Source organism: Cnephaeus nilssonii (genome assembly GCF_951640355.1).
Source record: "Cnephaeus nilssonii genome assembly, chromosome: 4".
NCBI lineage: Eukaryota > Metazoa > Chordata > Mammalia > Chiroptera > Vespertilionidae > Cnephaeus > Cnephaeus nilssonii.
The window spans coordinates 59,559,235-59,576,506 of record NC_137075.1 but is presented as its reverse complement, the minus strand read 5'-3'; the positions used below and the strand labels follow the sequence as shown (position 1 = coordinate 59,576,506).

The following is a 17,272-nucleotide window of genomic DNA, read 5'->3' as shown; positions in this document are numbered from 1 at the left end:
CGAGAGGTTCGCTTCTCTTTCACCGTTTTCTTCCTGACAGTTCCGTCTGGCCAGCCGGAGCGAGCCGGGTGTGCAGCGCGGCGGCGAGGCTGGCGCGGAGAACTACAGGATCCAGAGGTCTTTGGAAGCTCCGGCAGCTCCAAGCTTGTTGGCTACCACGGTTTCCCTAAGGAGTGACGCCGTGAAAACAAGCCCTGATTGGTCAGGCCTGAACTGAATTCTCCATTTATGGACAGATTGCCCTGCCCGAGCCGAGACTCGGCCGGAGGAGTACGGAGTAAGTGGCCGAAGAAAGAGGAGCGAGGCAGGGCAGCCGGGCAGACGCGCGGAGAGCGCCGGACTCGGCGAGGCTGACGGCGAGCGCCCGGTCCGAGTGGACCCCTGCCCGGGGCAGCATGCGTCCCTCCTGCTAAGTAGCCTCCCTGTCGCCCTCACCTAGCGCCGCGGATCCCGCCTGGATGGAGTCCCCCTGAGGTTCCCATCGGCTCCTGCGAGTGCTTGGGTGCCGAGAGCCCGGTTTTGGCGAAGGGAACCAACTTTTGAAGTTTGCCCAGGACACTTCATCCCAACAGCCCCGGCTCCCCAGCAGCCCGACCCGCAGAGGCGCGACCGCGGTGCGAGTCACCATGGTGAGTTGGCCGCGCAGCGTCCCGGGGCGCCTGACCCCGGGCTGGGGCAGGAAGCCTCGGCGCTGGGCACCCACCTTGGGCGCGCTGCCCAGGCCGGGGGTGGAGAAGGTGGACGCCGGAGCCGGCACGTCGCGATCTCTGATGTCCTACGGGCTTTCCTTCCCCCCCGGGGACGGGGGAGAGGGAGCGAGAGGCCAAGGAAAACTTTCTTTCAAGTCGCTTTCGGCGTCGCGAAACTTTTTGTGGCCGGGCAGCGATGGCTGCCAGCTGTCGGAAGCCAGGGTGTGGGGAGATGTGTGTTCAGGGTCACGGCGCTTGGAGGGGAGGAGGGGGGGGGGGTCCCTTCCCTCCTGCTGGGAAGATGGGGCAGTCGCCTGTGCCCCTCTGGTCCCACTGGCCGGGCCGCCGATCGCCGGCGCGTTGGCGCGGGAGCCGGCCGGCTGCGCCCCCTCGGTCCCCGCGCGCCCCTCCCACCCGCGGGCACCGGCGCGGGCCGCCTCGCTCTCCCCCCCGCGCAGCCGCTGGCGGGGCGGGCGCGGGCTGCACAAAGGCCGCCGGGGGCTCCAGGTAGGGCGAGCACCTGGCGGAGGGCAGGCGCCTGAGAGCGAAAGTGACCGGGTGCAGCTCCGAGCTACGCCGGCCTGGACTGTGCGAGGAGCCGGCCCGGAGGGTCTTTGCTCTCCAGAAGCGAAATACACACCCCCACCCCTACCCCTACCCCTACCCCTACCCCTTCCCCTGCCCCAGGGCGAGGTGACCGGCCCTTTTCGGGTGTATCGTGAAACGGCTTGCACGGGAGGAAGTCGAGTTTTTTTGGTTCCCTTTCCGTTGGCACTTGGGGAATACCTGGAAGTGGCCGGCTTTTTCTCTAACTTATTATGACTTTTCCTCCTTGGCCCCAACTCCCCGCCCCCACAGCCTTAGCCGCACCCCTGGGGCCGCGGTGTGCTTTCCTTTCCCAGGCACAAAAGCCAGGGCTCTGTTGTGAAGGGACTGGCGGTCCGTCCGAAGGAAGACGATGAAGTTCCACTGCCAGGCTTCCTTAGTTTCCACACTGAGATAATCCTGCTTAGGTGGATGGACGGGTCCTCTGCTGGTTGGGTTGGTTTTTAATGACTGTGAAAGTGCAGCGACGTCAGAATGATAACCAGCCCAGCCCTCATTTAACTACCTGTCCCGCGTGACCAGCCTGGGGGGCGTGCAGCTCAGGCCCCTCGGAACCGACGTACACAACTGAAAAGGAGCCCTTGACCCAGGGCTGGGTTTGTTCAGAAGTATAATTAAAAACCAACAAAATATTTTAAAAGGACAGCCTTGACCACAGATTTTTTTTTCCACCTAGTCCAAAATGATATCACCTTTGCCCCTACCTAAGAAGACACTTGATCTGCAAATAAATTTCCTCCTTCAGTCCTAGGGTTTAAGAAGCCCATCTACCCCACCTTGTTTTGGGAGCACCTATAAAGAACCATTTGCTCAAGCTGAGTGTGTGTATGGGTGGAGCCACCTAACTGGGCCACTGCCTAATTGGCCACTTAAACTTAAGCAATAGGATAGTCCTCGTACTTTAGAATTGCTATAATTCTTTTCCATGGCTCAATATTTGTAAAAAAAAAAAAAAAAAAGAAGAAAGAAAGAAATCAATGTGTTTTTGTAAAGAGCTTAAAGAATCTTACTGAATTCAAATGCTTGAGTAAGTGGTACCCTGAGAAAATTAACTTCCCCTGAGTGAGCTTATTTTTCATGCTGGGCAGGCTAAAAACGAGTCTAGCATCCTCTTTTTGGTGACTTCATGAGCTTGGTGCTCAGTTCGGCCCCATTGCGTGAAGGAGGTGATTGGTCATGTGGATACAGAGGAGGATGTTGAGCAAGAGAGTGGTTTCCAGAATGGCGTAGCGTGTCTATGGGAGGACAGGTGGGACTTACCTATGGATGGCCTCCCTGCCAGCAGCGCAGATGGCCGTGTTGTGGGCCGCCTGGAGACTATCGGCGCATCAGATACGGTTGCCGAGGCCACGATTCCCTGACAGAAACGTTGAAACAGCTGGCTGTCCTGAAATAGGAGATTTGCCCGTGGCTTCATCTACTGGATCTAGAGTAATCTGGCACACATTCAACAAATCATTTCTTTGCTGGCTTGAAACATTACATTTGTTCATTAGGTGGGTGAGGTTGCCTGAGAACAGAGATCAGCCTCTCAAATAGGAAGAAACCTCCGTTATGACGTTTAATGTTTATATAAGACCCTTCGAGCCAAATGGGGCTTCACATCTTTCTGGGTCTGCCCAGCTGCATCCCCCAGCTGCTTGAACAGGAAGAGCCAGGCATTGCCTTCCGAGGGTGTGGCTGAGGGTTAGCGTGGAGAATACACTTCATCAGGCCCTTGGCTGGGCTGTAAGGAGAGCACCTGTGCTGTGGATTTCTCTCTCTCTCTCTCTCTCTCTCTCTCTCTCTCTCTCTCTCTCTCTGTGTGTGTGTGTGTGTGTGTGTCCGTCCGTCCATGGTCTTTTAGAAAGTCTGGCAGGTCTCCATTAGGAAGGCTGTCCACCAAGACGCAAACGCAGTTGTGACTCATAAGGAAGACTGCTATTTTTCTGACTTATGAACACAATATATAGTTTATATTTACCTGATATCTTCCCTCTGAAAACTCACTTTGGGACACTTTTCTCCATCTTTGGAAAACCAAGAATACTACTCTTAGGCAATAGAAATTTTTAGGAGACTTGAAGAACGGAGAAAAATAAAATCTGATGTCTTTATAATTTTGTGTACATTAGTTAGAAGGGTATGACAGTCTCTTTTGACTTTACTTAAAGTCAAGGTTTAAAATTTTAAATTTAGCCCAGCTGGTGTGGCTCAGTGGTTGAGCATCAACCTATGAACCAGGAGGTCACGGTTCAATTTACATCCCCAGTGTGGGGCATGCAGGAGGCAGCCAATCAGTGATTCTCACTCATCATTGATGTTTCTATCCCTTTCTCCCTCTCCCTTCCTCTCTCTGAAATCAACTAAACAAAAAAATTAAATTTTTAAATTTAATTTAAGGTTTCCTTCCTGGAATCTCGCTTTATCATCATCCACAAAGGAAGCTCTGCTTTCGTGGCCATGGCCAGTGTGGCCTGCTGAGAACTGGAGCCCATGTCTATAACTCTGCCGTATACTTTCGACCCAGAAATGATGATTCATAGGTCTTCTGTGACTTAGGTAGACTGAAATATTTGAGTAATCGGAATTGGCCATCTCCTCAGAATATGTTCAAGATATGTTTCTTTGTCCTTACTTGCATGTTACTTGTGAGTAAACTGCAGATGTTACACACAGAAATAGACTCACGAAAGTAGAAATCTGATGGATAGCTGACTATAAGGTAGGTAAGTTCCTTTGGGCCTTGAAGGCATGACATGTATTTAGAAAGTCTGGAATCCATTTCAAATATGTTTTTTGGGAATGTAACCTAGTCCATTCCCACTGATTAGTTTATCAGATTGCTAAGTAGTTTCCTGGCCAAAACAACACAATACGACAAAACAAAACCAGACAGAAATGGGATAAAGTGCCCTGGCTGGTGTTGCTAAGTGGTTAGAGCACAAGCCTGTGCACCGAAGGGTCCTGGGTTCAATTCCCACCATACCAGGTTCGATCTCTCCCCCACTCCCCAATTTGGGGCACGTGTGGGAGACCACTAATGCTGTATCTCTCAGATTGATGTCTCTCTCTCTCTTCCTTCCTCTTTCTTTTCCTCCCTTTCACTCTAAAAATCAATTGAAAAAAATGTCCTCTGGTGAGGATTAACAACAACAACAATAACAAAACAAAAACACAAAAGAAATGGGATAAAGTGCAGAAAAGTTTTGATGGAGGCAAGGAGGGAGAGGGATGGAAAAGGAGAGGAAGCAGACATTTATAGAAGCTGAAAGCCACTTCCTCCACCATTTACCCAGGATTTCAGCTCTGTCAGTGGTTGCAAACTCAGCTGTCAATAGAGGCCAGGATAGTTTTTGATGGAGTGAGGTTGGCCTCCTGAGAGTACCTATGGAACATATACCCATCTAAAGAGACACCATTACTTGATCCTAGGCCATAGTTACATCGACCATATTACCAAATCATCTTTTTTTTAGAGAAGCTGGAAATCCAGATTTTAATGCGAGACGGGCCACTTTGTAAGTGTTCCGATCATCACTGAGAGGCCAAACAAGCACCTGCAGGTCAGCTCTTTGCAGCCATTCGGAAAATCTCAAAGTGGCGGCCTGTGAACCACAGCGCTTCCTTCCTGTCACTCACCCGCGGGAACGTCTAAACTTTAGCCACATACCCAGAAATAGTGTTAGATTTTTATTGATAAAGTCACACCTTCCCACTGAGTTTCCATTGAGAACAAGTTAGTGCCTGGGCCTATGGAATCTCTTAGCTATGAAACAGGGGAAATCAGCATCCAGCTGCTACTATTCAGAGCTATCTAAACACCAGTGAGATAGCTCTGTGAGTGGTGGCTATAAATTGAACTTCTCTTTCTTGACCCATCAATTCCCTCCTCCAGTAACAATACCAGTCTACCCCCTACCCCAATATTGTATGATGCACCTTTTCTATTAGTCCTTTCCCAGTTGAATCTCATGAATTCAAGGTCTGTTTCAAGAGTTATTCTTGGGAATAAGTAATGAGCATTTTGGTAAATATGACTTGGGATATGACTTTTTGCTCCTTAGTGTTAATGTCATGAACTCATGTGAGACTAAATGAAAGAGAACATGGAGTGCTTTTGCTTTTCATTTCCTGAGGGGGTTGAGTCTTATTACTTAGTAGGAACTTATGAAGGCTCTTTTCATCAGCTTCAAAAAGCAGAGGTATTTTGAAACCTCTATACAAGTCAAGGTATTATGAACATCATAATGGGATATGTAGAAATTACGTGCAGTTGCGATTTTCCAAGTTTGAGCCATCTACTATTTTGTTTTTACAAAGACGCAGCAACTTATGCCTTTATTAATATGTGATTAAAATGAGCTTCTCCTTGGTGAGTTTTTAATTTTTTTTAAAATCTTGCTGAGACTTGATATTTACAGAGCAAATTAGGGGTTAAAGGTTAAATGCCAACGGTATTAAAAATAAACATCTCGGCCTTATAAGCACATTCTGTAATAATGGTAAACAAATTATGTTTTGAGTTTCAACTTCAGAATTTATTTTGGCAGAGACAAAAGGTTTTGGGGCATCCTAGCAAAGTATTTTTTTTTTTTTTTTTTTTTTTTTTACATATCTTTAGGACAGCTACACTTGAGGAGAGAAGTAGAACTCTAAGAATCTCCCCTAAATAGTGACATTGGCTTTGGCTAACTGTGGAACTTATACTGTACATCCATCAGCCCTCCTTCTGAGTTGCCAACCTGGGAACAATGTCATTAAAATTGTTCAAAGCACTTTAAAATGGTCTTTTTTATTTTTTAATTCTTTTTTTTTTTTTCACTTCCTTTGTGACCTAAAATGTTTGTGTCCAGCCTGATCGCCCATCGTACTCACCAGAATTAGCACCAGGTTCCTCTGAGCTGTTCCCAGAAGTTACATTCTGCCTCAACGGAGGCCAGAGAGGAGGTGGCTCTTTCCAGGATCAAGTATAAGAACTGCTCTGAAGGGGGACCACACTCTCCTGCGTGTTCTGAGTTCTGATGTGCTTGTTAAAAATTCATTCACAGAACTTTATAATCAGATGCTACATTGTAGAAAGTAAAACACACACTCCATTGTAGAAAGCCCAGAAGCAAGCTTAAGAATCCTGTCCTAAATCTTTTGCTTGACTTCACAGAGATCTAGAAGAGTTTAGATGACTTCTGAAGTCTCCGAGCTAGGTTTTGGCTGAGGTGGTGCCAGAATCCAGTTTTTCTGATGGCAATCAAAAAAGGCTTTGCCCCCAAACCAAGATGGTGGACTAGAGTCTATTTCCTTAGAGTCTAAATATGACTAGGTAATTTTCTTTCTGGGACCATTAAAAAAAATGCCTGCTTGGAGATGGAAGATTGCTACCTATTTTTGATTCATTATTATATTAACTTTAAAAGATTATAAGAAGTAAATCAGAATAATTCACCCATAATAACACTACCCTAATGGTTTTATCTTCATGTCTTTGGGTTTCCTTCTAGTCTATCCAAAACACATCATTTTATGTACTTATAATTAGGGGACAAATAAACAATTTGTGCTCTGTATTTTCCCACTTATTTTATAAATCCTTTTCCTTGGTAAGCATATTTTTATCATATTTTGGTGGTGGTATAATAATCCCATGTTGCCCGATTACCCAACCTGATTCATAACTGGACAGAGACCTCTCCTGTTGGGACAGCATCATTGTGTGATGCTGTGTATCGGGAAGAGTTCCTCCTGCTCCCACTAGAACTGCTCTGGTCTGTAATGTGCTGCTCCTGTCAGTCCTCAGACATGGAGCCCTTCTTTGGTGTAGAGTCTGGAGCAAGACAGGCAGGCTTGGGGTGCACTACACACTCCCAAGTCCTGGCCCAAAGGTGGAAACTGTTGATGTTGCCCTTACATTATGGCATGCAAATGTGACACCCGTGGGTGCGCAAGCTTCTAGCTCCAGCTTGGCAAATATGAGTGGTCTGTCTTGTCAGAGAATGCAAGTGGTTAGAGGTGGATGCCGGGGTGTTTCTCACCACCTAGAAGGGTTCAGAAATCTGGAGAAGGGCTGTGAGTAAATTAATAAAGAGACTAGACATGAAATATAAATTTGGAAAGCATTTTGAGGAGCCAGAGGAGACCTAGCTTCAGTAACCAAGTTCTCCAAATCTCTGGACCCCTAGCTTTTTTTTTTTTTTTTTTAATATATATTTTATTGATTTTTTACAGAGAGGAAGGGAGAGGAATAGAGAGTTAGAAACATCCATGAGAGAGAAACATCGATCAGCTGCCTCCTGCACGCCCCCTACTGGGGATGTACCCGCAACCAAGGTACATGCCCTTGACCAGAATCGAACCTGGGACCCTTCAGTCTGCAGGCCGAAGCTCTATCCACTGAGCCAAACTGGTTAGGGCTGGACCCTAGCTTTTTATTAACATAGATTGCCCTAAAGCAAAGCAGATATACATATCAAAGGTAAGGTTTGGTATACAGTAGGCATTGTCAGGTTGAGGGAACTGCCTTCAGCTGTTCTAGTAGCAGGCAATAATATATGCAAATTTTCAGGTTTGGGGAAATGCTTTCAGCTATTCCAGCAGGCAATACTATGTATCTTCAGCCCTGCTGAAGCCTCAAGGTCCACCAACCTTTTGATGAACTTCTTGCATTTATGACCTGCTGGAATTAGCCCCCAGCAGTTGGAGAGCTTTGATCCCTAAAGTGGAGAAGACAGAGCAGTTGCACAGGAGGTTAGCATATATGCTTGACATGTAAGCATTCTTACCAAATATGATGGCACCACTGGGAATCCAAGATGACTTAAGTACTGCCTCTGCTTATGACAGCTCATAGTCTAGTGGGGAAATGATAACAGAAGGTTTTCATAGAAGTTATTTCATTTCATTCTTGCACCAGTGATGGTTTTTGTTGCCTTTATAGGTTAAAAAACAAAAAACAAAGTGCGACCAGGTAAAGAGAATTGCTCTGGGCCATCACTTGTATATAATAAACCAAGCCTGCTAACTTTATGCTCTTTCAAAAGCAATTAATTATTTCTAAAGTTGAAATTTCTGAGGCCAAGTATCTGTATAACACTTCATCATTTCTTATACTCCCACGGGAAGGCAAGCTTGATTTTAAAAATCATCTATTTTAGCTCATTTTACTTACTAATACCAGGGTGGAATAATTTAAACCTAAGAACATAGTCTATTATGGCCAGCTTTTAATTTCTTTGTTTTGGACCTTTGCATATCAGTTTTGGGACTAGATGACATCACACTGGAAACAAGCATGAAAGTAAAAGTCATGCTAGAAAGATTTTTTTTTAAATCTCAATTAGACTTAAAAGATAGGAAATAAGGGAAATGAAATAACCACAAGAAATTCAGTTCTTTAGTCCATATATAATGACAGAAAACAAATAGGATATTATATCATTAGTCTTTTAGTAATTTAATTGGTGTGACCAGCATTTGATGTTGACAGCAACTTAGCATAGTATTACCTGGTAACAGTGATGGGTAGAACCAAAATTTAACATGGGTCACCATGTTTTGGACAGAATCATTGTCTGATTCTAAGGAATTTTCAACAACAACAAAAATATAAGGTTGTTTTTCGTGTCCCCAAGGAGATGCTGACCTTTGTAATGGGAAATTTTGGATTTGAATGTAGTAGCATTGATTGAGCTGTCTTAGGGTGTAAGTAAAGACAGCTTCCTCCAAGACTTGGGAATGTGCTAATGCAGAAATACCTCTGCAAAGTGATACAATCAGATTGTCAGAGAGTCCTGAAAACGTGCTGGGAGCTATTGACCTGACCTGTTCCTTGACAACATTTGCAATAGCAAAAACAAACAACAAGGAACAATCTAAATGTCCATCAGTAGAGAAATGCATAAAGACAAGACTTATTGATAATAGAGTATCGATATGGGTAGATCTCACAAAGGGAGTGGTTAGTGAGAAGCAAGTTATAGAAAGATACATATAATATAAAATCATTTGAGAAAAAATTTAGGGGAGGGTGGTCGGGAAACTGGGTGAAAAAGGTAAAGAGGTTAAGAAGTACAAATTTTTTGGTTAAAAAAAACGTCACGGGGATGTAAAGTGCAGCATAGTGAATATAGTTAATAATATTGTAATAACTATGTATGGTGCCAGTTTGGTGCTGGAAATATAAGGGGGATGGATCACTTTGTGAACTACATGATTGTCTAACCACTATGCTGTACACCTGAATCTAATACAAAATAATATTGAATGTAAACTGTAATTGAAAAAAAATGTAAATAAAAGACTAAAAACAACTTAAAAACACAAAAGAAGACTGTAGATATTGTTTGGGGATATATATGTGTATACATATATATTTATGTATATATTTTTTTCAAAATATAAATCAGTGGACTAGAAAGATGCCCAGTTCAAGCTGCTGAAGGGGGAAGGAGGAAAGCAAGAGGACCAGTCGGTGGACTAACTTTAATGTTATCAGTAATGTTTTAATTGCTTTATATATAAAAATTTCAAAGCACCTGTGATAAAATAGTATCATTAATTCTGGGCAGTGTGAAAATAGACATTTATGATAGTCTCCATAGTTTTAATATCTTTTCCAATTAAGAAAAAAATAAACATACAATTCTTCATATAATTTTAGGAAGTTCATAAACTTCCAAAGCCCATGCAATATCCTTCCAAAAGTAGCAAACATTGTCTTGAGATGAATATTAGGGAATATGTTCAATTTTGGATCTATGTCACATTATTGTACTGGGAGTTGAGAATAATCAAACCAATCGTTAAGTTCCATTGAGTGTTACATAAAGTGTCATTAGTGATTACTCGCCAGGAGGTTCAGTACATTTTACATCTTTTAGTCATCTTTTCTTACCCTGTTGTGTCTGTTAGCTTTTGGTATAAAAATGCATCCCAAACTTGGCGACTTAACTAATACACATTTATTATTTCTTATGATTGTGTGCATAGCTGGGCAGTTCTGGGCTGGACTGACTCATCAGATCCCTATGGTCACTGGTGGCTTGGCTGGGGATGGAGGATCTAGGATGACTTCACTCACATGTCTGATAGTTGGCGCAGTTTCAGTTGGGGCAATAGAGATGACTGGGCCTTGTATCTCTTGTCACGATAGGCTAGTCCTGGTTTATTTACTTAGCAGTGGTCACAGGGTTCCCAAGCATAGCAAAAGAGAAAGCAAATGCCAGTGCACACACATCTTTTTAAAAATATATATATTTTATTGATTTTTTACAGAGAGGAAGAGAGAGGGATAGAGAGTTAGAAACATCGATGAGAGAGAAACATCGATCAGCTGCCTCTTGCACACCCCCTACTGGGGATGTGCCCGCAACCAAGGTACATGCCCTTGCCCGGAATCGAACCTGGGACCCTTGAGTCCGCAGGCTGACGCTCTATCCACTGAGCCAAACCGGTTTCGGCCACACACATCTTTTAAACCTCTGCTTGCTGTTGTCCCATTGGCCAAAGCAAATCACACAGGAGAGGACTACCTGGGGGCTGAGATACAGGGCTCCACCCACAACTTTCTCTTTCAGTTTGCCTTAATTGGGTGAATACATTGAGGCAGGAATGGATTCTGTGGCAGCACCAGTTTTTCTGGGCTGACCCTCTGAACCCCTGTGTATAACGGAAGCCCCCATGGATCCTGATATGTCCACTGCTGTCTTCCCAAAGAATGAGAAATTGGAAGGAACTGCAGGTTTTTTTAAAAATTACAAAATGGAGACTCAGTATGACTTTTATTTTATTTTTTATGTGTATTTTTTATTGTTGACGCAATATGATTTTTAAATTGCTATTTTTGTTGGGGAAAAAAGTAAAAGCAGAAACAAACGAAAAGAAGAAAATTCATTTCTATCTGTTAATGAGAGCTTTGTGAAAATAACAAACATTTTATAATTAAGTCCAAACTGGGAGAGCCGTGAATCATGCCAAACAAGACTGGGCTAGATGGCCTGTTGGACATAAGGGTGGAATAATACTGTTGGAACAGGTGGGGACAATACTGCTCGTTGCCTAACTCCGCCTTTTCAGCCAGCACTGAGCTGTTTGTGTGGAGAAAGACATTCTTCTCACACAAAAATACTTTTTTTGTCTTGATTGAAAGTCATCTCTTTTGGACTGTAAGATGGTTGGTTCTTAAAATAACACTGTGTCAGTTCCATATTCTGTGCTATCTGTGGGCTTCTCAACAAGATGTAAATTGAATAGGATTAATTTGTGTACAGGTCTCAAAAAATCCATTAACCTGTGGATATTTCAGTTTGACTTTCTCCTCACTTTCTAAATGAAAAAAAAAAAAAAAAAAAAAAAGACTAACGTTCGACAAATGGGAAGAAAACTCATCCCCCAACTTTGACAATTGAAAACTCATGGCCAATCTTATTTTCTCCATTTTGTTATGTGGTGCATCACATTGATTGATTTGTGGATGTTGAGCCATCCTTGCATACCTGGAATAAATCCCACTTGATCATGGTTTATGATCCTTTCAATGTCTTATTGAATTCAGTTTGCTAGTGTTTTGTTGAGAATTTTTGCATCTATGTTTATCAGGAATGTTGGCCTGTGATTTTCTTATAGTGTCCTTGTCTGGTTTTGGTGTCAGGGTAATGCTGGCCTTGTAAAATGAGTTTGGAAGTGTTCCCTCCTCTTCTGTTTTTTGGAAGGGTCTGAGAAAGATTGGCATTACTTCTTTAAATATTTGGTAGAAAATTCACCATTGGAGCCATCTGTTTCTGGACTTTATTGGGAGGTTTTTGATTAGTGACTCAATCTCCTTACTAGTAATTAGTCTGTTCATATTTTCTATTTCTTTATGATTCAGTCTTGGTAGGTTGTATATTTCCAGAAACTTATCTATTTCTTCTGGGTTGTCTAATTTGTTGGCATATAATCATTCCAATCTTGTTTTCTCTCTTCTCACTTTCCCTTGGTTTATTTAGAAGCAAATCCTAGATATCATATCATTTCATCCTATGTCCGTATTACATTGGCTTTTAAATAAAGCAAAACTCAGCTCTTGGCTGTAACTACTCCTTGGGCAGGAAAAAGGGGTGTGTCTTGGTGAATCAAAGCAAGTAGCTTCCCTTTGACTTTTAACAGTAAAGGCTTTGTTTTACAGAATAATGTAGATATCTTTAGTCACTGGGTGGACTTCTTAAAGCTTGGTCCATTCTCATCCACAGGAGTCTCTGGCACTGATATCGTAACATCTGTTGTCTTGGTGTTTGGGACAGGGACTTCAATCGACCCTTTTGCTTTTCTCTCACCTAGATCGTCTGGCCAAGTTCAACCATCTGTTGTGTCCCTTACAGGCTTGGGTGTTCTCACCTTCAGCTAATGTCTGGCTGCCCTCAATTCCCTCCTGTCCCTTATTCCAACGCTCTAATTGCCCTTTTAGGCCAGACCCAATTGCACCTGCTTGAGTCTCATAGTTGGAAGTTATTCTGAAATCCCCTGGCTCTTTATGTGGGAAGATTTTAGGATTGTTTATGCCCACTTCATCTTCCCTTCGGACCAGTTACTTTTCAGGTAGAGTCCTTTCTTGAGTTCATTTTATATCCCACCTGCCTGTACTGTGACTTGCCATACTAGGTACATAGAACTATTTTTGAAGCATCCTGGCGGGGGAAATGCTTGCCTTTCCTTCTGCTGTGTGTGTACCTTCTTTAATTCGCCCCCAGGTCTCTATCTTGAGGGACAACGGTAGCGTGCGGAACTGCCTTCCGTCACAGAGAAGCACTCTGTCACCTGTGACCAAGAAGCGCTCTGAAAATCCACTCCAGGAACCGGCTGTGCTTGGTTCCTCAGCTCAGGGAGTGAAACAGGCAAGGAGTTGATCAGCCAAAGCGCCCTGTGCTTCAAATGTCACCGGAGCCTTTGATTCTCGTGGGAATGATGTAGTCCTCTGATGTGGGTGTCACTCCTCACCTCAGTCAGCCTGCCCTTCGGAGGGATGGAACGGTGAGGACAGCGGGATAAAGGCACTTAAAAGGGCACCTGAGAGCCAGGCTGCTCTTTCCCGGGAGGCAGGAGAGTCCATCCGGCTGCCCATCGTCGTGCCTCTTTCACTCAGCAGCCGGCTACACGGTTGAAACCAGCACCCCAACTCTTCTAGAATCTGTGGAGAAAGATAGCTCTCCCCAGTATGGATATTTAAGAAATAAGCAGAGATAATGGATGGAAGAAGGAATTGAGAGAAACGGGATTTTTTAAAGCAGACCATCAGTTTGTGTTTTTTGTTTTTTTTTAATTGTAGGTGGTTTGGGAGGACAGGTTGAATTCAGATGTTTAAAATGCACAGGAAATCCAAATGCTGGTAAACTCAAACCGTCCTCGGGAAATATTTGTCCTGGAGCCCATCAACTAACCAAATGGGCAGATGTGCACTTTTGGAGCTTTTTGGAGAGTTTTCCAAGCTCAGCTCCAGGAAGATGATGAGATGTCGGTTCTTGTCTTCTTGAAAGAAAGATTTCAATCAAGAGACAACGTGTAGAAAAGCAAGCAAAATTTTATTGACTGCCTCAAAAATACACTTAGGAGAGTGAAACAAGGAAAGAGATAGAAGAAGCAACAGGAGAGCCTCGGCTGCACTGTCTTCGCTCACTGGGAAGTCAGAGAAAGGGGGCCTTGGAGACAGGTTCGGGGGGTTGGCCAGGGATGAGCTGCTGCTGCCCACTGCTCCCCTGGTTGTAAGTCTCATGGGTCCCTTAGAGGTTAGGGGCTACGTGCCTGTGCGGGAAGGGGCAGAGGAAGGGGAAAGCGTGAGCATGTTCCCTGGAGGGAGAGAGAGCTGGGACCTTCATTTTCAGGAGTTTTAAAGGCTGGGCATTTAGGGGGAGATCTTGGGGGCAAATCAATAAAATGTTCATCGGCTTTATGCTGATGTACCATAATGAGATTTATTCTCTTAATTTGTCTGTCCTTGGGTGTGGTTGGCAAATGGCACTTAATTGGGTTTCTATCTGTCTCCCTGAGTAGGGTGATTTATTTACCCTCTGGCTGGGGCGGAGAAGTGCAAACCATTTACTTTTTTAAGTTCCTTGGTTTAGGGAAGATGGATTCACTAGGTGGCTGCCAGCTGCTGTTTAACTATCTGTCTTAGTTTCCCTATTCTGCTTGTCCTGGTATTTTCCTAGCTGCTTACTATTCTGTAACAGATGGGTGAGGGATTCTGAGTTCTCCAAAGTGTAAAACAAATGGCCTTCAATGTGAGGGAAGGGGAGAAGTCCCGGTAACCCGTGGGGCTCAGAAAGATAGGCATCGGTTCGAACATTTCAGTGAGGAATTTTGAGTGGCTTGCAGACCAGAAATGGAGAAGTTGGGACAGGCAAGGTAAGTTGGGGTCTTCCTGCCAATGGGAGGTTTTTGAGTGATGTTAATTCATTAAATATGTGCTTATTATTCTGTCCTAGTAGGTCGTAAACTCCTTAAGGGGACACTTTGTTATTCTCGTTTTTTGTGTGTGTTTCCGTCACCTAGTGCAGTGTCTGCCATGTGGGGTTTCATTGAATTGAACCAAACTTCCCCTGGGAGGGCTGAAAACCTCCCAATGCGACTGGGTTGTAGCAATGCAGCCTCCAGTGAATGAGTGATTGATGAGAGCGGGCGGATTAAAGCAGACAGTTAACTAATTGTAAACTGGAAATGTTTTCCAAAGATAAAAATAGCCCCCCTCACACAAAACCAGGAGAGCTTCCTTCTGAGTTTTCTTTTAATAGAACCGGATAATAGCAAGCTCAGCTCAGCTCCTGCAAAGGCAGACACTGCCGAGGGACGCTGGGTAGCTAGCTCCCTTTCGCTCCCTTTATCCCAACCCTCCTGCCATGGAGACCCGGGGAGGCCAAGGCACTGGCCGAGACCACACAACGCGTCCCAGTTTGTCCCCTCAAGGGGTGGTGCAGCTCTCCAGGCAAATGGAAACAAAATTCCCGGACCCTTTCCATTGAAAGTTCCCCACACCGAATGGAACCCTTCCAAATCAGGTGTGAACTTGAGGGCTTTTTTTTTTCCCTGTGGACTCCCATAGATAAGAAAAGAGAAAGATCGATAAGAAGGTTTTCCTTTTCCAGCTCTGTGGCCCTTCAGAATGTAACATTTCCTGACCAAGTTTGTATCTGCTCCGTTCTGAAGAGGAGGATTACCGCCTGTGTGTTTCCTTCAGCAGTCGCACCCCTCACCTGCCCAAGTGAGGTCTGGTTTTGCTCTCCACAGGCCAGATTATTTCCAAGGAGACTTGCTAATAGCTTAATTGTTTTGTTGATTCTGCCCCTCACCAGTTTCAGTCGCTTCATGTGCATTGAGAGCAGAACTTATTTCCACAGTCAGGACATTTCTTTTTGGTTTTGAATGGCTCTTAATGTGTGCTCTTAATGCTTTTTTTTTTTTTTTTTTAATAGGGTGGTTAGCCCTTAGTGAGCAGTGTGGCTTTCTCTAAACAGTTTTTCTGGGCACGGGATGGAGAAAGTGAAAGGGAGAGGATTTTAAAAAAAGATTATATACACTCTATACAATAAACTGCCGATTATTTTTGGAGCCTGGTATTTCTGCAGTTACATTCACTGGGCTCACATACTTTAGCTTTCGGGGTGAAAAGATTAATGCATGCAAGAGAATGTTGATAGGTAGTCTGACAAAAACTATGCATTTACAGAGCCGTGGTTTGCTTTAGAAAATGTAGAAATGTAGGCAAGGTTTGTTTCTTCACCTATGACAAAGAATCCAAGTATAAGACTATTCTGGTTCGTGTAGTAAATGCATTTTTGTAAGTTCAGTCAGTGACACATTTTGGATCAAATAGCTTGCACTAGGACAGTAATTCTCAATGCGGGGTGGGGGGCAGATCTGACATTTGGGAAGGGGAAATGTGGAGGCTGGAGAAGATTGAATACACTGATGTTTGTTAAATCTAGATACACTGCCCTCCTTTTCCTGCCAACTGGAGTTTGGGAAGTTTACAGCTGGGAAATCATGTAGTAGATCTTAATGTTATAAATCGCTCAGAGAAAGACAGGGTGATGCTATTTTTGGTCATGATTGTAATTAAGCAGGGCTATGTGATGGTAAAGAGTTTTCAATGGCTTCTCCACTTGCTTTTCTTTTTTAAAAATATATTTTTATTGATTTAGAGAGGAAGGGAGAGGGAGAGAGAGATAAAAACATCAATGATGAAAGAGAATCATTGATAGGCTGCCTCCTGCATGCCCCCTACCTGGGGATCGAGCCCACAACCCCAGGCATGTGCCCTTGGCTAGAATCGAACCTGGGACCCTTAAGTTCATAGGCCGACGCTCTATCCACTGAGCCAAACCGGCCAGGGCAACTTTCTTTTCTTTTAAAAATATGTTTTTATTGATTTGAGAGAGAAAGAGAAACATCCATTCATTGCCTCCCGTACATGACCTGACCCACTACCTGGGTATGTGCCTTGACTGGGAATCTGGTGACCTTTGGTGCATCTACCTGGGTATGTGCCTTGACTGGGAATCTGGTGACCTTTGGTGCATGGGATGATGCTCAACCAACTGAGCTACACCAGCCAGGCAGCCTCTCCACTTTCTACAGGTGTTTTGTGCTTTGCATTCTCAGTAATTTGCTCTGGAGACCTTAGCCTGTGATGGAGGGAGGTATGTTTCTGTGAATTTAACAGTTTTCCGCCCTGTTGAAGAGAAGAGAATCTGCTATTGGAATTAACCCATGATCAAACACCCGTTCTGCATTATCCAGCATTTGTACTTTCTTAGTGGTAGGTATCATTTTTCTTGGTTTGCAGATGAAGAAACAATACATGAGTTAGGTAACCTACTCAAAGTCATCCATCTGAAAAGTGGCAGCGGAGGGATTTAAGTTCAGTGTCACCTGAATCTAAGGTCTGCTTTGGAGAGAAGCTCTCTGTTCCCAGGCACATCCATATTCAAGTGTGGGTCCATGGGCTAGCAGCATGGGCATCACCTGAGATGTTA

The 17,272-nt window shown here is 44.1% G+C and overlaps 1 protein-coding gene across 1 annotated transcript in view; it reads left to right on the top strand.

Moving 5' to 3' along the window:
* The first annotated feature begins 234 nt into the window (after positions 1-234).
* The window catches only part of MYO1E (myosin IE), a 191,482-nt gene continuing 174,444 nt past the window's right edge, over positions 235-17,272 (top strand). The window contains exon 1 of the mRNA XM_079769346.1: positions 235-629. Coding sequence (XP_079625472.1) covers positions 627-629 — 3 coding nt within the window. The 5' untranslated portion in view covers positions 235-626. The remainder of the gene's footprint in view (positions 630-17,272) is intronic.